General features: G+C 41.8%; 1 protein-coding gene across 1 annotated transcript; it reads right to left on the bottom strand.

Annotated features, from left to right (window-relative positions):
- Positions 1-10,616: 10,616 nt before the first annotated feature.
- Positions 10,617-20,691, bottom strand: LOC117969882 (rho GTPase-activating protein 39). The gene is made up of 5 exons (XM_059023443.1): positions 20,674-20,691; positions 16,465-16,664; positions 16,062-16,153; positions 11,328-11,497; positions 10,617-10,969 (listed from the first exon to the last, which is right to left on the bottom strand). The coding sequence occupies exons 1-5, from the start codon at positions 20,689-20,691 to the stop codon at positions 10,775-10,777; spliced, it is 675 nt and encodes a 224-aa protein (XP_058879426.1). The 3' UTR covers positions 10,617-10,774.
- Between the last annotated feature and the right edge of the window lie 154 nt (positions 20,692-20,845).

Here is a 20,845-nt window from a genome sequence, read left to right as displayed (position 1 = left end):
TTTGTGGTCAGACAAGACAAAAATTGAACTTTTCGGTCTAAATTCCAAGCATTACTGGCACAAGCCCAACACTGCAGATCACCCAGTCAACACCATCCCAACTGTCAAGCATGGTGGTGGCAGCATCATGTTATGGGGATGCTTCTCTTCAGCAGGGACTGGGAAGCTTGTCAGGATAGAGGGGAGAATGGATGGTGCAAAGTACAGGCGAATCCTTGAGGAAAACTCACATTTCAGCAGGACAATGACGCGAAGCACAAAGCCAAAGCCACACTGGAGTGGTTGAACAAGAAGATAATTAATGTTCTTGTGGTGGCCCATTCAAAGTCCTGACTTGAATCCAATCCAAAATTTACGGCAAGACACAAGATTGCAGTCCATCGACGATCCCCAACAAACTTATCAGAACTGGATCAATTTTCCCGTGAAGAATGGGCAAAAATATCACCATCCCACTGTGCAAAGCTAGCAGAGACCTTTCCAAAAAGACTCATAGCAGTAATTGCTGCAAAAGGTGCTTCTACCAAGTACTGACTTAAGGGGCTGAATATTTATGCAACCAGTAAATTTCATTTTGTACATTTTCTTTGCAAGTTTTTCTGACGTTTAACCTCCTCCTCATATAACAGTGTTCAGTTTAACCACTACAGCTTTGAATAAAAAAAGTTTGTTTGAAAAACTGCATACATTATTCGTAATTCAACAAAATGTGACATTATTGGTAGGGGGTGAATACTTCTACAAAACCACTGTATGTATGTGTAATATATATATACACACACACAGACGTGCTCAAATTTGTTGGTACCTTTACAGCTCATTGAAATAATGCTTCATTCCTCCTGAAAAGTGATGAAATTAAAAGCTATTTTATCATGTATACTTGCATGCCTTTGGTATGTCACAGAATAAAGCAAAGAAGCTGTGAAAAGAGATGCATTATTGCTTATTCTACAAAGATATTCTAAAAATTTGTTGGTACCCCTTAGAAAAGATAATAAATAATTGGATTATAGTGATATTTCAAACTAATTAGTTTCTTTAATTAGTATCACACATCTCCAATCTTGTAATCAGTCATTCAGCCTATTTAAATGGAGAAAAGTAGTTACTGTGCTGTTTGGTATCATTGTGTGCACCACACTGAACATGGACCAGAGAAAGGAAAGGAGAGAGTTGTCTGAGGAGATCAGAAAGAAAATAATAGACGAGCATGGTAAAGGTAAAGGCTACAAGACCATCTCCAAGCAGCTTGATGTTCCTGTGACAACAGTTGCAAATATTATTAAGAAGTTTAAGGTCCATGGAACTGTAGCCAACCTCCCTGGGCGCGGCCGCAAGAGGAAAATCGACCCTAGATTGAACAGAAGGATAGTGCGAATGGTAGAAAAAGAACCAAGGTTAACTGCCAAAGAGATACAAGCTGAACTCCAAGGTGAAGGTACGTCAGTTTCTGATCGCACCATCCGTCGCTTTTTGAGCGAAAGTGGGCTCCATGGAAGAAGACCCAGGAGGACTCCACTTTTGACAGAAAAACATAAAAAAGCCAGACTGGAATTTGCTAAAATGCACATTGACAAGCCACAATCCTTCTGGGAGAATGTCCTTTGGACAGATGAGTCAAAACTGGAGCTTTTTGGCAAGTCACATCAGCTCTATGTTCACAGACGAAAAAATGAAGCTTTCAAAGAAAAGAACACCATACCTACAGTGAAACATGGAGGAGGCTCGGTTATGTTTTGGGGCTGCTTTGCTGCGCCTGGCACAGGGTGCCTTGAATCTGTGCAGGGCACAATGAAATCTCAAGACTATCAAGGCATTCTGGAGCGAAACGTACTGCCCAGTGTCACAAAGCTCTGTCTCAGTCACAGGTCATGGGTCCTCCAACAGGATAATGACCCAAAACACACAGCTAAAAGCACCCAAGAATGGATAAGAACAAAACATTGGACTATTCTGAAGTGGCCTTCTATGAGTCCTGATCTGAATCCTATCGAACATCTATGGAAAGAGCTGAAACTTGCAGTCTGGAGAAGGCACCCATCAAACCTGAGACAGCTGGAGCAGTTTGCTCAGGAAGAGTGGGCCAAACTACATGTTAACAGGTGCAGAAGTCTCATTGAGAGCTACAGAAAACGTTTGATTGCAGTGATTGCCTCTAAAGGTTGTGCAACAAAATATTAGGTTAGCGGTCCCATCATTTTTTTCCATGCCATTTTCTTTTGTTTTATTATTTACAATATTATGTTGAATAAAAAATCAAAAGCAAAGTCTGATTTCTATTAAATATGGAATAAACAATGGTGGATGCCAATTACTTTTGTCAATTTCAGAGAAAATTGTGCATTCTTCGTTTTTTGTGGAGGGGTACCAACAAATTTGAGCACGTCTGTATGTGTGTATGTATATATATATATATATATATATATATATACACACACACACACACACACACACACCAGTGAAATACAACTTTCTCTGACAATCAAGATTAGCTTGATTAAAAAACATTTGTCTGACAAACTCAACATGTTGTCCTGCTTTCAACACCCAAATGTTCCAAAAACTTTTATGAGTCAACAAGAATATGTAAACACATCCAAGAAAACCACATTTGACTTGGCTCTGGTACTTTCTTATTCGAGATCGGAGAGCAAAGAAATCCAAAAGAAATACCCCTGTCCGAGCTTGACACACACCTTTCAAATGTCCTTTTCTGCATAAAGAAAAAAGACACCACTGAGTATGAATCAGGCACAATACAGTCTGTTCAAGCTCCGGCAACTTCGCCTTCCCAGACAACAGCATCAGCAAGCAGCACAGCAGCAGCGAGAGAACTAACTAGACTACAGAACTAGGAGACTAATTCGCACACTCCTACACACAGCATGCAAGCCACCTTTGGTCCCAATTGTACTTTCAAACAGGCAGTTACGGTTCAAATCTACAATCAGGCACCACCGATGAAGTGTCACACAACACAAGTGATCTTTGCCAATCCACACTGCTTCTTACAAGCTCAGTATAAAATGATATTGTAAATAAAACAATGAAATCCTAATACAGTTATTATAAGTTATTAAATATAATAAACACGCGTTATTGTCATTTATGCATTACAAAAAGAGACGGCAGCGAGTCTGAAACTGGAAAGGTACGTTCCATTCTGAGAAGTATTGATAGTTATCATGATCATCAATATATTTTAGCATATTTTTAAAATCCATGTAATATAAGAAATAAAATATGGGCTGCGTCTCGGGGGGTTCTGTGCCATTTCATAAACCACTCCAGCTTTACCTGTTTAATGACAGTAGTATGCATATGCATGGCATTTCAAAAGGGACACAAACCTGAGCCACTGTGTAATTAACTTTCTTTCCAAAAACATCTTTCAATTATTATCTTTTTTTTCCACATTATTGTATGGGCACTCATAGTCTATGTGCTGTTTTGTTTCTGACTCATCGTGGCTGTACAGCTTATTGTATTTGTTTTTTAACACAGGAGCACACTCACTCCACACTTAAAAGGGTACGGGCTGCCCCAGATAAAAGAGCTGAGAACAGCATTTTTTAAGAAAAAATATTAATATGTATTTATATATACTGTATGAGATCCAAGTTATCATATAGTCTGCTCCATTGGTGTAGGCCAGTAGGATACAGAGGGAGAGACCATGCTTGAACTGGGACTAGGCCACAGGATTGGAGATTACCTTAAAGCTGGAATGGAAAGAGCTTAAACATGTATTATTCTCTTACCCACATGTCATTCATGCTATTTAGTTTCCAATTCGTGTCTTGTTTTGGTTTTACATCGTTGAGACTTGTTTTTAAAAGTTGGAGCTCAGCAAGGTCACTAGCCACAAGCCTAGCTGCTGAAGACCATTTCAGCGAGCCTTGGTTCAGAATCCCACCAGAGTGTTTGGCATCATCAAAAGAATAATATTTTTTTTCTGAATTCAAAGCTTGGCAAACCCGCTATTGTGACGTCACACTGATACAAGCTGGCCATTGAAATATGAAAAATATTACACACCCACATATGTATTAAAAAACGGTTTTCAGGGTACAGGTCTGGCATGCTTTTCCCTCAGTGTACCACTAGGGGCTATGGGGGCAGGCTAAAGCCCCTATTTGGAGACCCGTTTCTACAGTTATCCTTTCACACAGTGGTCCAGTTTTCCACTAACAGCAATCCAATATATTTACTATGGAGTGGAAAAATACAGGCCAGTAAATCAGAACTGGTTGTACTGGGATTTAACCCTCTGTGTGTTTGTGTGTAGGGGAATGCGTAATTACAGTGCACTGCAAATGTCTATAATCCTCAATGCCTGCGATTGGTTTTCCCTTTTAAAATTCTCCTTGTTTCCATGTCCTCCTGGTGCAATGCAACATGATAAAGCAAGGCAGAAGTTGACAAGTGGTTTTCTATAAAAGCTGCATTGTGACGCTGTCACCATTAGCACCTGCTGGGCACAAACGGGCACAGCCCAACAGTCTGCAGGATGAAAAATGCAGTAGAAAAAGCCACGCACTCCGTCAGACAGTAAATCAGGCAGAATTAGGAAGATGCAGACTCCTTTTTTACCAGCAAAATTACCTGGGAACATTTCCATTCCTCACTCTGCAACCGAAAGACATGATCTGCCTAAGGCATAAACATAGACTGGGACTCCCTCAATCCTAGGGAGTCCAACGGCAGCTGACCTTAAAGTTGACAAAATAATTCCACAGATGTAATCTGTGGCGTACTCCCAGTCACAAATGTGAAGTTTTTAAAAGGCACATGTGGTTTAGTAAGCATGTATTGTTATCTTAACACAGAGGTGAAATGACCTGAGAAGTGTGACAGATTTCCTTTCTTTAACCTAATATAGTACTAGATGTTTTAACATGAAAATAGCATGTGCTTCTTTCAAAACTGCGCATTTGAGACCTATGTAGCCAAGTGCAAAACCGGTGAGATTTACTACAGATGCCACCCTGAAACATGTAAACCTGCACAATTTGTATACTGGTTTTGAGGGGGCTGATAGACCAGCCAGACTGGGGGACTGGTGCAGCGTGAAAGGGTGGCAGTATGGCCACGCCGCTGTTGAGATGGTGGTTTTTCAGTTTGCGTGTTTATATTTGAGTTGCGCACACAATACTGTAATACAGCACTCACCGAAGCCGACTTGTGCTCTTCACTGAAACATCATAGAAAGCTGTTCATTACAAAAGAGGAGGCTTTGCTGCTTCATGCATCATATTCAATTCATTGGCCATCTGAAACACAGCCTGACCTGAATATAGCAAGGGACGTGTAAGAGGGTAAGCAGACAAGCTGGGTGCTGATCATGTCCAACACCTGCCTCGTCAGACTTATACCGAATCAGAAAGACATGATAGGAAGCTCTCTTATTGGAAAATGGTGCCAATAAAGAGGCACAGGGAAGACAATTAAAACAGTACTGCATTTGTAACACTGAAGTTATGAACTTTAGTTAAAATGCCCCCAGACTGTGGAAATTCTTGCCTTTTTTTTATTAGAGATTATGCGTCTGTCAATATTTTTAAGTCAGGTTTAAAGACTTTTATAGTTTAGCCTTTTTAACATGACTTACAAGCAACTGTTTTTTTTATCTAATTTGAGTTTCAGTGCACCGATGACAATAACAAATTTAGTGAAAGCCTACTTTGGAGATTTGCAATTTAGTTTTTCAACTTCAGAATTCAGCACTACATGGCAATGCCTAGAAGTTGGAATAATGGCAGGATGCACCATTTCTCCACTGGCTTTTACCATGGCATTGGAAGTAATTATTAGGGCATCAAAATGGGTAGTGGGAGGAGAGTGCTTGGCTTCTGGAATGCGACTACCACCAATTCAAGCATACATGGATGAAATGACAACCATGACTACAACAGTAACCTGCACTAATCGGTTATTGGGCAAATTAACCAATAACATCAAATGGGCACAAATGCAATTCAAGCCCACTAAATCAAGGAGCATCTCTATAATTAAAGGTAAAGTAGTAGATCAAAGGTTCTACATTAATGGTGAGGCAATACCAACAGTGTCTAAGAAGCCAGTGAAAAGTCTTGGGAGATGGTACGACGGGGATCTAAAGGACACAGTTCGTGTGGGATAAGTTAGACAACAAGCGATGGAAGGGTTGAAGAGCATAGACAACAGCGCTTTACCGCGCAAACTAAAACTGGTGCTTTCAGTTTAGTCTGCTGCTGAGGCTGCTGTGGCCACTGACTCTGTACGAGGTTTCTTTGACAACAGTAGAGAAGCTGGAAGCTTTAATCAGGTCATACGTCAGCAGAGTGGGACTTTATGGTAAAGGTATACTGCAGCTACCAGTCTCCGCTCTAACCAAGGAGTTTAAGTGCGCCAAGGTCCGACTAGAAATGACATTAGTAGAGTCATGCGACAAATGCATAAGGGAGGCAACACCTGTGTTGAAAACTGGAAGAAAGTGGCCGGCAAAGAAAGCTGTGGAAGATGCAAAGGCTGCCCTTCGAATCGGTGATATCATGGGGCAACTTCAGCATGGAATAGGGGGTCTTGGTCTCAGTTCAGCTCCTCCTACATGGCACAAGGCAGCCCCAGCTCAACAGCAAGCAGAACGTCAACGAGGTGCAAAAGCAGGAGGAGAGGATAAGGTGCGTAAAGGCCATTTCCCAGGCCAAGCAGGGAGAATGGATGAGATGGGAGAGTGTGGAACAACGCAAGATCGGCTGGCAAGACCTATGGACAATGGAACAGAGCAGGATCAGTTTCCTCATCAGGTCAACATATGATGTTCTCCCATCACCACAGAACCTAAACCTCTGGGTAGGACAGGATCCCTCATGTCCTTTGTGTTCATCACCTCCAACATTAAGGCACATTTTGACAGGATGTAAGGTGGATCTAAGCCAAGGACGGTTTACTTGGCGCCATGACCAGGTGCTGCGATGTTTGGCCTTAGCACTGGAAGACAAGCGTAACATGACCAATAAGTTGCCACCAGTACCATCAAAACATTACACACAAAAGACAACATTCCTCCACCCAGGAGAGCAACCGCCAAGAAAAGGTGTTAAAACCAAGTCTCGCCCAAGACAACTGGAAGCTGCTAGAGATTGGAAAATGCTGGCAGATGTTGGTCAACGGCTTATATTGCCACCACTAACCTTTGACCAGATATTGTCTTGTGGTCTGGATCAGCACGCCTTCTTCACCTGGTAGAGTTAACAGTGCCATGGGAGGATACTGTAGATGAGGCGTATGAGAGGAAGAAATTGAGATATGCTCAACTAGCCGCTGAAGCAGAACAGCAAGGATGGAGAGTCCAGGTTTACCCAGTGGAGGTGGGTTGTCGAGGATTTGTGGCACACTCTACAACCCGGTTTCTCAGAGACGTCGGATTCAGTGGCCAAGAGTTGCGTCACACAGTGAAGAACTTATCTAAAGCAACAGAGAGGAGCAGCAACTGGCTGTGGTTGAGACGGAAAGCTTCTGGCTGGGGAGCTCAAGCACAATAGAAAGAAAGCAACGCTTATGTACGGGTAGTAAGCTGGGCTGAGTTGAGTGGGGGACGGAGGGGGGTGATGCTGGGACGCCAGAATCACCGTCGAGCCCTCTTGAGGTGTCGTGGGCTAGTCGACTAAACACAGAGGATGGAAGGTGCCCATACAAGATGTACCCTACTTAGCTCAATCCAGACAGTTGTCATGCTGATGCGCTGGGGAGACCGCACTGTGGTTGATCCCCGGAGCCAGCATTGCAGCCGTTGTGTGTGCTGATGCGCTGGGGAGACAAAATAAGCTGATCCCTGGAGCCAGCATTACACTTCAGCCATCAACACCAGGCAGAAGGATATCTACATCATCAGATGGAAGGAAACGCAAATGGATGGAGACGCAGATGGATCACATTAGTTTACTGTAAAGCTACGTCTTAGTTGGTGCTTATCTTGGCAAGAGCCAAGTTCAAATCAGCATGAAGTTTTAACATCATTATTTGCTTATTTCTGTATTTTTATACATTGTGTTTTATCTATCATTGTTATTCATATATTGTTTTATTTTTATTTGTTGTTATTATTTATATCCTTATTCTAATTAGGCTTCCCAGCCAGAATAGAATAGAATAGACCCCCTATTATTGTTAGGATTTTTCTTCTTATTATTATTATTCTTCCATCAACTTCAAACTGCTCCTGTTTGCACGCGGTGTAACCAATCAACATGAAAACTGCGTTTATTTGAAAGCCGTTTGACCAACAAACTCCAAACTTGGCAGGCATCGCCCCAGTGACAAGGAATAAAAATGTCAAAATTATGACGTTTTGTAAAACAATATGGCTGCCAGACGTACATTTACATATTAAATTTAAAACTGCCTTAGTTGACAAATGGTTTACTTGACTAACTCCAAATTTCACAAGCATCATCCCTGTCACTGTATCAATACAACTGACTTGGTGTTGACCTAACCAAAATGGCCATCTGATGCATATTTTTCAGAAACCTTTCGAAATCTTCTTGGGAACCGGTGAAGTGATTAATCTGACACTTGGCATATGTCATCAGCAACCAAACCCGCTTCAAGTTTGCCAAGCAGAAGCTGCTGCGATAAATTTTACTATCAAACTGCCTGCCACCAAATTCGCCAAAAAGCGCACCAAACAACAAACTGCTTATGCTCGAAAACTTAACCAACTTACTCCCAACTTGGTAGCATCATCCCGGTGACATCAGAATTCAAATATGGCAAAATGGTGTTGTTTTGTTAAACAAGATGGCTGCCAGACCTACATTTTCAAATTAAATTTAAAACGGCTTCAGTTTAAAAACGGTTTACTTGATTAACTCCAAACCTGAAAACCATCATGCCTGTGTCAGTACAATTGACTTTATAAAAAATTGTGCTTCCTTGTTGTTTACTTGGATGTATTTGTTTGTTTTCACATTAAGTGGTGAAACCTCAGAAGCAACAGGTTTCACAGTGTTTCAATGTGGAACCAAACAAATCTGTTACTCCAAAAGGCCAGTGATTTATTACGGTATTCTGTCTGCTTGAAGTGAATTATAAGACTCCAGAGTTAAAACACTGTAGCCATGTTGTTTGGTTCATAAATGGCTTCCCTGTCTGGGAGTTTGGTCTTTCCTGTGGTGCAGCGGATTTATGGAATGACCTGCATCTGTTTGGATGGGGTTTGCTTGGTAAAAAGGGATGCTGCACCTTTCACAACAATTTCCATATGAAAAAAAAGGTAGCTTCCCTTGAAATTCAAATACAATATGCTGATCACCTGAGGGTGCAAACAAGAGGTAAAAAAAATACAAACATATTTCTTTAAAAACAAAAATGAGTGTCTGACAATTAAAACTCCAGAGAGCGCAGAGTCTGACTGACCCTCCATAGTTACGCTCATATACTGCATATCAGTCATGGGTGCAACTTTTCTCATTTCTCTATTGGCGTTAAAAAAAACAAAACTAATTCTCAACATGGTTTCCAATACGGTTTGCTATAACAGATGGAGGCAGTACCATAATAAAAACTATGATAACAACGCCCTGTTTGAGAGAAGAGCTTTTGGGGCTGCCTTACCCAACTGGAGCAAGGCCTCTTTGGGAACAAGCATACATGCTCCTAGGGGCAACACTTTGAATTAAAACAGCAGTTTGGGGACAGGTGGGCTTTGGGGTTGGGGCTAACAAATCTTTAGCGCAAACAATGGTGTTTAGTACAGCAAATCCTGTACAGGCATATTCAATACAATGTATACAAAATACCCTGGAACACTTCTCCAGACCATGACAATGTACACACGGCTAAAGACACCCAGCCTGGTTTTGGGGAGCACTAGCTGGATCCAAGGGGGGCATCTTGTATTTTGTTGTTGCTGGAGCAGGTTAGGGTCATTTACTCGTAGCTGCTACTAGCCAAGGTCCTGAACAGCACTGAAAGGCAGATGGGGGTCGGTCTGTTCACTTATTCCCAGGGAGGGTGAGGGAAGTGCAGGCAGTCTTGGTAGTGGTTTTATCAGGAATTAACAGTCCCCTTATTAACCACGTGTTATCCACAGAAAATCCCCAGGACTGCTTCACATCTTTTGGCACTGCCTTCATGTTCAAAAGAAGGACTTTTTTTTTCTTCTCTGCTCTCAGTTTAAGGATAACCTGATTTGACATACTCATTTGTATCAATAAACACACACACACACACACAAATATTATTTCAGTCCTTACAAGTCCCTTGTGAAAGGTATTTATATATAAAAAATAAGAATAAATAAATACTGTATAAAACAATGCCCTTTAAAAAAAATTTAAAAAAATACCAACCCTGTTAATTTACTGAGAACAGTGGATTTTGCACAGAAACTAAAACCATTCAAATAAATAAATGTAATCATTTTTTAAAATGTATTTAAGTCAATTTGCCGTGATGTGTCTGTCTGGTAAGTTCTCACTTGGGACGCTTTGCATTCTCTATGTAATATTACACACGCACACTCAAGGCAGACAGACACACAGAAGTATAGAAATCAGACTATCCTAGAGCACGAGACACACAGCACGTTGTCGAAGGATGAAAAGACCCCCCCCCCCATAAAAAAAACTGAACAGCCCCTCTTCCGGTCCTTTCTCTGTATTAGATCAGCTCTGTCAAGCAGTCAGTACAAACACCGTCCGGTGTGTGTGTGTGTGTGTGTTTGTTCCCATTTGCTAGTTTGTTGGTAGTGTTTTTGCTATGAACCCCCCCGGGCTCCCTGGCGCTATAGCAACCCGTCCATGAAGCTGGTGTCCATGTGCTGCACGAGCACTCGGATGAAGGACATCTCCTTGCGCGTGTTCTCGAAGATGATGCGCGGGTCGTCGGACTGGCAGCGCAGGCAGTTGGGAGCCATGACCATGGCCAGGTTGTTTACGTCCATCTTGGTGATCGACACGTTGTCAGGCTGACCGAAGACCTAGGAGGGAGCACACCACAGAAAGCTGGGTTAGGAACAAGAAGGAGAGCCCTCACAGCACATTTGAAAGAACTCTAAAGGGATTGTAGCTCAGCAAATAATTCCATAAATGTAACCGGTTTTGCACTTTGCATTACTTGCATAGGTCTCAAATGTGCTTTGTCAAAATGTTTGTCTACAAATGTTGAACTACACATCTGAAGACCTCACAACAGGTAAGATTTACGGAAATATTGTGTTAGCTACAATCATTTTAAATGTAGCTCACCTGGAGGAACAATCAGGTAGCACAGCACCAGCTTGTTGATCACAGATAGGAAGGGGAGGGGAGTTGGAGAGGGGCAGGGGTAAGGCTCACCTGGAGGAAGCGGATGAGGTAGCACAGCACCAGCTTGTTGATCTCCGGCAGGGAGTGCACCACTTGCACTGCAGCCTCTGGGTCCTCGTAGTGAGTGATGCACTCATCGTAATACTCATGAGGGATCAGAGGCTCCTCCAGCTCCCGGTACCACAGCTTCAGCAGCGAGGCTAAGGAGCAAACAACAGCACACCGTTTAGGGGGTAACAAAGCACTAATGTCACGATACGTATCACAACATGCAGGTCTCAATACAACATGTATCACAACACATGTGATGATCCTAATGGGATCATTTATTATTGACTATTACAGATAATGAGGCAGAGGCGTATGTAGTCATACCAACTATAAAACACACTTAGGGGTAGATGTACTAAAGTGTTGCGTCTGTCAGAATCGATGCAAACCAGTCGGAAGTGTAGCGTGACATGTACTAAACAAACGCAACGCTGTTAGCTTCATTTTAACGAATGCTTTGCAGCTGCAGTTCTTATTTGCGTTTTAGCCTTAAATGTAATTCTGGGCATTCCTGCAGAAATTTGCAAAAACAGGGTGGATCAAAAATATTGTAATTAGATGTATTAAAGCTGCAGGCAATTGCAACACTTACAATTGCATCAATTTGTTAAGAACTTTTGAAAGCATGTTTTAAACAAACAGTCCCAATTGTTGCTGGCATTTCCCTGTCCGCTTTTTCTCGTGTGTTGCCAGTTGTGCTCAATGCGTTTTTGAGATGAAGACCCAAGTACCTAATTTTCACTAAAGTCAGGACGTACTTACAAGCCTTGAAAACAAAGTTCTATGACATTTCTGGTTTCCCCAGCGTGTTGGGAGCAATAGACTGCCAATAACCCCTCCAGCTCATCCTGAGCATCTGTCTAGTCTATTGTGTGTTAATTGTCTAGGCTACTAAGTAGACCAAGTTAAAAATAATAAAATAAAATAAAAAACCCTAAAATCATTTACTTTCAATTTAAAATAATCTTTTATTCGCATTGTACACCATTATGTACAATGCAATGCAGCAGCATGATTTATTTTGTGCTACCAGTAGGCGAAGTACAAAAAACGTGCGCTAGGTATTCATTTAATTTTACTACTGTACTGTATAGATTTATATTTTTATATAATGTAATGTGTAGCCTACCCAAAACTTATTAGTGTTATTTCAGCGCAATGATTTATATTTAAAATACATTAAGAACTGTTTTAAACCCGACACCTCGTCGGACAAACATGTCAGGTTTAGCGAGGGGCTACTATATGTTATGAAAAGCTTTTTGGGGGTGAAGGTTGGGGCCCCACTATAGAATCTGATGGGATTAAACTGCCTTTAATTTTATATATATGTATATAAAATGGAAGCTGTGTGGTCCAGTGGTTACAGAAAAGGCCTTGTAACCAGGAGGTCCCCGGTTCGAATCCCACCTCAGCCACTGACTCATTGTGTGACCCTGAGCAAGACACTTAACCTCCTTGTGCTCCGTCTTTCAGGTGAGACGTAATTGTAAGTGACTCTGCAACTGATGCATAGTTTACACACCCTCGTCTCTGTAAGTCGCCTTGGATAAAGGTGTCTGCTAAATAAACCAATAATAATTATATATATATATATATATATATATATATATATATATATATATATATATATATATATATATATATATGTAAAAATAAATAAATAACTGTTATATATAACAGTATTAAAATGGGTAAAATGAAGACAGAACAGAATGCATTGTACAGATGACGTTTACATTTAACAAAAACAATGTTATTTTGATTCTTGCCCTTGCATGTATAGACGTTCTCCTTCGGGCACCTTCTGCTGCAGCAAACCACAACTCAACTGCCGCTATTTTATTTGAATAAATGTCGCACAACTCTCATTAGAGATCTTGCTAAGATGACGCAAATAATATTGAAACTAGTATATTGCGGCTCTCTTCATTAACATATTTTTTCTTAGTACATACGACAAAATGTGCACTTTGCAAATTGTCGTATCGAAAATGCAAATTGTGGTACGTTTGCACTGCGACTGGCTCATCTTAGTACATCTACCCCTTAGTCTTTATTCAAGAACCACTTGGTGAACTACAGTGAGCTATGGTGCTGTGCTTTTGGTCTTGTATCAGAATACAAACGATACATCAGCACAGCTCAAAACAGGACAGCACAGCACAGAACTCTAGCACTGAATCTGACAGCCCTCAGATATCAGTTCCCAGTGTTGAATCGGAAGGCTTAATCTGTAGATCTCAAGTACCACGTTTCCCTGTGCTGTGTTTGAGCTGGTAGTTTTGTATTGTCTGTGTGTGTGTGTGTGTGTTTGAGTGTGTGTGTCTGTCTATGTGCTTACTTGTGAATTATTGTTTATAGATGCGTGTGTGTGTTTGTCTATTCATGTCTGAGTGTCCTATGACTGTGTGTGTCTAGGTGTTTACTTTTGAAAGATAATGTATAGCTGTATATGTGTGTAGATATGTGTGAGAGGAGTGACAGCCTGTGTATTTGAGAGTGTTTCAGTAGAGTTACTCCCAGGCACTTTTGATGCTGACTAAACCTCCAATTAAGAGCCATCTGGGTACTAATGAGACCTCACGTTTGGCAACCGGCAATTTGTCATGCAGTCTTCAGCACTGACCTATAGGGAGGATCACGCGCAGTCCGGAAACATCTTTGATTTATCTAGCTACTCAAAATATATTTGCATTATTTCAAACCTGCACATGAGAGACTTTTGTAGGTAATGGAAGGGCGAAATATGTAAGATTTATGGAATTATTTTGTTAGCTACAATTACTTTAAAGTATTAGTATAAGATTTTAAAGACTTCAATCATGTCCCCCCTAATTCTTCCTTGTTCTCGGTTAATAGATACATTTCCCCCAATCTTCATAGCTCATTCCTTTAAGTCCTGGGATTAGACTGGTAAACCTGCTCCATTGTATTTCATTGCTCTAGTACTTTCTGGGTAGCAGTGCTGTTATAATGCGTCCCTCGGGTGTTGAGAAAGGGCTGCTCTTGACTAATTGCTTTCTAAGGGTGGAGCCCTGACATTAATCTGAGTCCCCGGTAACACAGAGACAGGTACAGGGGTAGGAGTGCAGCCCTCATACATCATGACAGCCAAGCCGTCACATTGGCACTAATTAGAGCCTGTCTGCCAGGTCCCCCAGGACTGCTACAGAGGGGGCTACCAGGAGGGTATGGGATGAGTCACCTAGCCATGTTGTTGATGCAGAATTACTGGGATCCTTTAATTTGAAATTATAAATAGAGGATTCACCATGAACGTTCAAGAAGTGCTGTGGTTATTTCACTCAGAATTACTCCAATACAATTACTCCAATACAGTATAGTTTCAAGGTGCATCCTCTATTTCTTCATTGCAATGCACAGGGAGGTCATCTCTGTAAGCTCTGTGGATCACTCCTATCTAAAGGACTGCCCTCTAGAATAGGGCTGTCAGGTAATGTTTAGCGTAACGTATATACATTCGTCTAATGAAAATCCATGTAATTGCTAATGATGCTAACAGTACTGCTCGTGTTTCTATTTTTACACAGAGAATTAGAACAGTAGAAAAACTGCCAGAAGCGGGTAGCTAATTACTCCATCATCAGTGACACCCCCTCCAACCCACCCCATCCCTAGGACCTCTGTGACTGGAGTAAATTAAAAGAGATTGGGTATAAGGTTACCTTCTTAGTAAAAAGTCTTTAGAATTGAACCACTTGTAAAGGGAATCAGAAGACACCTTAATGCCAGTGAATGGTTAGGGGCTGAGAAGAAGCCCAGGGAACTGAACCACCAACACACAGGACCTCTGTAGGATCAGGTCACTGTTTGTCGGTCTGTGGGTCTGTCAGTCTGTATTTATTTAAACCTTGAGATATACATCTCATTTACAAAGGGGTGCTGGCATGAGAAGGCGGCAAGAAATAACATTATAAAATCAAAAAGTCAAAAAGAGACAAATCGTTGAAACAGGACACAAAAATGATCCTAAAATTACCATAAAAACAGTAATACAAAATAAAGCATAAAAAAATAAAACAATTCCAATTTACATGATCCTGGTCATGTCAGTATTTGCAACCCTGGTCAAATTTTAAATAAATATTCATGAGTGATTTAAATAGTTATTGTGAAGAGGCTGTTTTTACAGTTGAAAGCAATGAGTTCCAAAGATGAGATGCTTCATATACAATGGCATGTTGGTCCATCTTGGAGCCCAATTTAGGGATTTTAAAAGCAGGTAAGCAAACATTTGATCTTAGTGCATAGGCAGAGTTATATGTTTCAAACAGATATGTAAGGTAACTTGGAGAATTTCTAGTGTGCACAGAAAATGACAGAGCTTTCTATTATCCAGACTGAGCCACCCAAAAGTGTCATAGAGTACAGTGGTGCTGGTTGTAATCAGCATTCAGTATGGAATGAGTTACATAGTCATGTTAGAAATCCAATGCAGGAGTATTTACTTTCGCCCCTTATGCTGATCGCCCCATACCCCTCTGAAGTTTGTTTATCTGTATGTCTGCGCGTGTGTCTGCGCCTATCTGTGTGTCTGCCCCTTATCTGTGTGTCTGCGCCTGTCTGTGTGTCTGCGCGTGTCTGTGTGTCTGCGCCTGTCTGTGTGTCTGCGCCTGTCTGTGTGTCTGCGCCTGTCTGTGTGTCTGCGCCTGTCTGTGTGTCTGTTTGTGTACCCTGCGTCTCTCTTACCTGGGATGTGAGGGTCCTCCAGTCCTGTGGGGATATTCCACTGGTCCACCTGCAGCTTGAGAGCGTTCACCTCATTAATATCACCAGGGACTCTGAAGTGGAGAGAGGGAAGAGGAGAGGGGAGAAGTGGAGAGAGGAGAGGGTGGAGGGAGATTAGCGCACACTGAGAAATTAACCAAACATCAAATTATTTTATTTATTAATTTACGTATTTTACCCTGTATCATGCTAATTGACAGACACACAGACAGACACATACACTGACACACAGAAGATTGCAAATCAAAGATAGCTAAGCGCCAAAACAGTTTGCCCCTGCAAAAGGTGTATAAGGTGAGACTTAATTAAACTGGGCATCAGCAAATCATTTTTTTTACCCTGGTTTTCCCAGAGCAGTGTTTACCTGAAGATGCCTTCGGTCTGGTCACCGTTGAGCCCCAGCACCTCCTCAGAGAGTCTGGTCTGCACCCAGGGCAGCTGGTGATCTGGATAGCGCTCCTTCTGCATGACCATCACTTCCTCCAGGGAGCTGCCGAACATCGAAGGGCAAAATACAGCGTTCTTTGCATGCTTGATCTCCTCCAGGTTGGGCTTCTGCAGACCCTGCAACACAAATATCAGCCCTGGGGTTAGAGAAAGTGCTGGGCTGTAGTGTGGAAGGCAGTGGGTTTGAGGGGCTCAGTGGTTAGAGAAAGTGCAGGGCTGTAGTCTAGAAGGCAGTGGGTTTGAGGGGCTCAGTGGTTAGAGAAAGTGCTGGGCTGTAGTGTGGAAGGCAGTGGTTTTGAGGAGCTCAGTGGTTAGAGAAAGTGCTGGGCTGTAGTGTGGAAGGCAGTGGGTTTGAGGAGCCCAGTGGTTAGAGCTGGGCTGCAGTATGGAAGTGTCACAAGGCTGGCTGAGTGACACGTCAGACCCGGAAGAAACACACAGACAGACGGTGGTGATGAGTAATGCTGAGTGCAAATGGTAGCACTCAGCGTTTATTAACAAAATAAAAGGTTTAAACAGAACACAAAACAGGACACGGCACTTACGCCAAAATAAATAGACGAACAAAACGCACTAACACACAAAACAAGTGGACGAATGTTAAACAAGTACCGTGCTGGCACTTCCAGCACGCTGTAGCAATTGTTATTTTCCTTAACTGTATTTCTCCTTTCTCTCTCTCCCGTTCTCCACTCTCGAACACCCAACCCCGAGTGAGTGAAAACATGCTGCTTTTATGCAGTTGTACCGAGAGTCGATTGCTAGTCAATCATTCAATTGGAATCTCGGTACAACTGCACGTGAATTAAGTGTACTCCCGTGACCACACATTACATTTTAACCAGCACATGAAGTGATCTGTGCCATCCTCGTGCCTAAATACAAATCTACATTTTTAAATACACGTGAAACACAGACCCGTTTATATCCCGTGTACCAATCTCTATACACCAACATTAACACACGCACCATACAACACATAACACACAAATGCACACAGGGGCGGGGCACATTGCCACAGGAAGGCAGTGGGTTAGAGTTCTAGGCTGAAATCCAAAAGCTGGTAAAATCAGGTCAGGATTCAGCACTGCGAGACTACATGCTATAAAACAGTCCAAGCAAAAATCAACCTTAATAAAATCAATGGAAGCAAATGGAGAAAGCTGCTCTGTGCAGATATTCTCCAGAGACACCCCAATACACAGCTATTAGGCAGCACTGGACTGCTTACTGATGAGAGAAACAAGCTGCTAGAAACCAATCTATTGCACAAACTGTTTGTCTAGTACTCGCAAAGCTCAATGGACACACTGGAGCATCACAGTAAAGACCCTGAAGAATCTGACCCTTAATTATTATTATTATTATTATTATTATTATTATTATTATTATTATTATTATTATTATTATTATTATTATCAGTAGTAGTGGTGGTATTAAAACCGTTTGATATTCCATAAACTTTTCTAGGCTGTTTTTAAAGAAGTGAAGTAAGCAGGTGACCAGTGAGCACTACCTACCTTAAAGCCTGACTTGCAAACAGAGATTTATTTCACTCAGTGTAGTACCAGATATCAGGCCATATTTTCAAAGCTTTTCTTCCATTTAAAAAAAAATGTTGCGTTCTAGTATTGTACCAGTAACTGGAGTTTTTGTTTTTTAGCTCTTTCAAAAAAATTGGAGTTAATTAAAGACTGGATAAACGTTTTGAAAACAGGACCCATCTAAAATGAAAATTCTTGTATGCTACAACATGTGCTTCTTTCAAAAAAAGCAAACCTGAGAGCGATGAAACAAATGGAAGTGAGCTACAATGACATGAAGAGCTGCGAAGGCTGTGAGCACAATGGCTTTACAGAATGAGTGCATTCACACTGCCGGTTTCATCCAGTCTTGAGCCCTGTGTGCAGGGGAGGTCCACTGTCTCCCAGTGGATTATCCCTCCTAATCACCATACAGATTGTCAATACAATTCACACGCCTCAAGGAGTGCAGCAGCACTGGTGATACCACTGTCTGACAATGTTACAGTGCTCTGCCTTTAAAAAGCTAGGAGCCACAGTTACGTGAGTGTGCTATTTGTGTTCTGCAGTGCAACAAGAATGAAAGTGCTGGTAGAAAGTGATGACTTAACAAGTGGAGGCATTCCACAGCTGTTGGTCACAAATCGATCCTGTGCCAGCAAGAGAGATAAAGAAAGACAGAGAGTGCAACTGATTTAAATCTGTCAGCCAACTAATTATTTATAATGTTGCAAAAAAAAAAAAAAAAAGGTGTTCATTTTGTTGTGAATTTCCAGTTGACAGAAAATCCGGGGCTGGGATACTGTGATAGAATACAAACCCAGCAGATTACCAGTAGCTGGGGGCAGTGCTCTGATTTTTTTCTCTTTTTCTCTATTTTTCTCTCTCTCTCTCTCTTTCTGCGCAGTGCACCTGATACAGAAACCTCCCAAACTGATCCCTGCAGGAGAGACAGACCTCCTTCCCCAAGGTTAAACATGCCTGGCAGACAGAAGCTTTTCACTGCAGCAAGCAAAACTATTAACAACCCGCCAATTAATCCTTCCAAATGGAATCAATGCTAATCTGTCACTGCATCATGTCAAACCAAACACTAGCGCTGCAATTACACCATTAAGTTCTAGCCCAACCCCACCAGTGATTAAGGGCCAGGTACATATTTTCTCTAAAATAGGGAGTGGCCCGAGTAACACTATGCAGTAAAACCCAGATTATCCGACCACCTCTGTTATGATGTATATTTACAGGTAAAGGGGTTGAATTGCATTTTCTTAGCACAATTTGATTATCCGAATGCCACATTGGCCCCAATTAGTTTTTACAATAGAAGCTACTCCTCACAGCTCCTACTTCAGGCCCTGGTACTGTCCAGTCTTGACTACTCCAACTCCCTCCTGGTCGGCCTCCCTGCCTCTGCCATCCGTCCGCTCCAGCTCATCTAAAACTCTGCTGCTCGCCTTGTCTTTTCCCTTCCTCATTTCTCCCATGCTACACCGCTGCTCCACTCTCTGCACTGGCTCCCTATCGCTGCTTGCATCCAACTCTTGTACTCGCCTATCGCTGTCTTGACCTTTCTGCTCCCTCCATCTCCAGACTATCATTTCTGCCCTCTCGCCCCCTCCACTCCTCCACCACCGACAGATTAGCTGTACTCCCCCTCCGCTCCCCCACTTCCAGAGCCCTCTTCTTCTCCACCCTTGCCCCCAGTGGTGGAATGACCTACCCACGGGTATCAGGACTGCTCAGTCCCTGACCACCTTCTGGCGCCTCCTCAAGACACACCTGTTCAGACAGCATCTGTAAACCTCAACTCTCAACTATACTGGACTATATGGCACCCAATTGTACCAGTACTTGCATCAGCTTGTATTCGCACTGAACTGCTCCATACCTTGCCGTATTCTACTACTGCTCTTAATTATAACTACTTGCTGTATCTTGTATTTTATTTTACTCTTATAGGTATCCGTTTTCACGTTTTTTGTAATTGCTCTTATTGAAATCACGCTCATCCATTCACCGTACTTACTACGTGCCCATACTGGACATTTCAATGGTTGTAGCAGCAACAGTGATGTCATAGTATCGGCTTTGAATATATATATTAGACATTTAGTTGTTTAGATAAGACCCTTCGAGTCTGCTTGAAATCTGTGGTGGACCATTTTTACCCAGACAAAAGATAATTAACAATTATGCCGCATAAGGTCATTTGGGGGTCAATGTTGTATTTTTCCACCAGCTAGCCATGCAAACCTATAACCTTCTGATGGTGCTGCAGGGTATCATTGCAGATGTGGAGTGACCTGCACATCAGTGATGAACAACTTTACAAGGCAAAGTAAGCAGTAGAGTTTATACAAAGTGCAGTGTTTCCATACTGGCTTTATGCATATTGCATGCAAACCAGAAAGACAGATATTGAAAGATATATTTCAGTATAAATTACCATAGCTTTCACTTAACAAAGTTCACTTGAAAAGACCAAACTGAATTGTTTTGTTGGAGGAGACTCTCACAGGTATGAATTAAATCAGCACTGCAGCTTTGCATTTTCCCATGCTTTCTCCATGCTTGTCCTAGACATGCTCACTATGCCTTACCAAACATCCACTGTCCATTCACTATGCTTTACAACCATTACAACCATTCACTATGCTTTACAACCATTCCTTGGTTCTGTCACAACCCCCAAACTTAGGGTTACAAAATGGAACCTCCTATACTCCTATACTTTACTTTATAGGTCAGATCCTTATTTTCATACTAATAATA

Source organism: Acipenser ruthenus, chromosome 4 (assembly GCF_902713425.1).
Source record: "Acipenser ruthenus chromosome 4, fAciRut3.2 maternal haplotype, whole genome shotgun sequence".
Classification (NCBI taxonomy): Eukaryota; Metazoa; Chordata; class Actinopteri; order Acipenseriformes; family Acipenseridae; genus Acipenser; species Acipenser ruthenus.
This window is presented reverse-complemented; position numbering and strand designations above follow the sequence as displayed.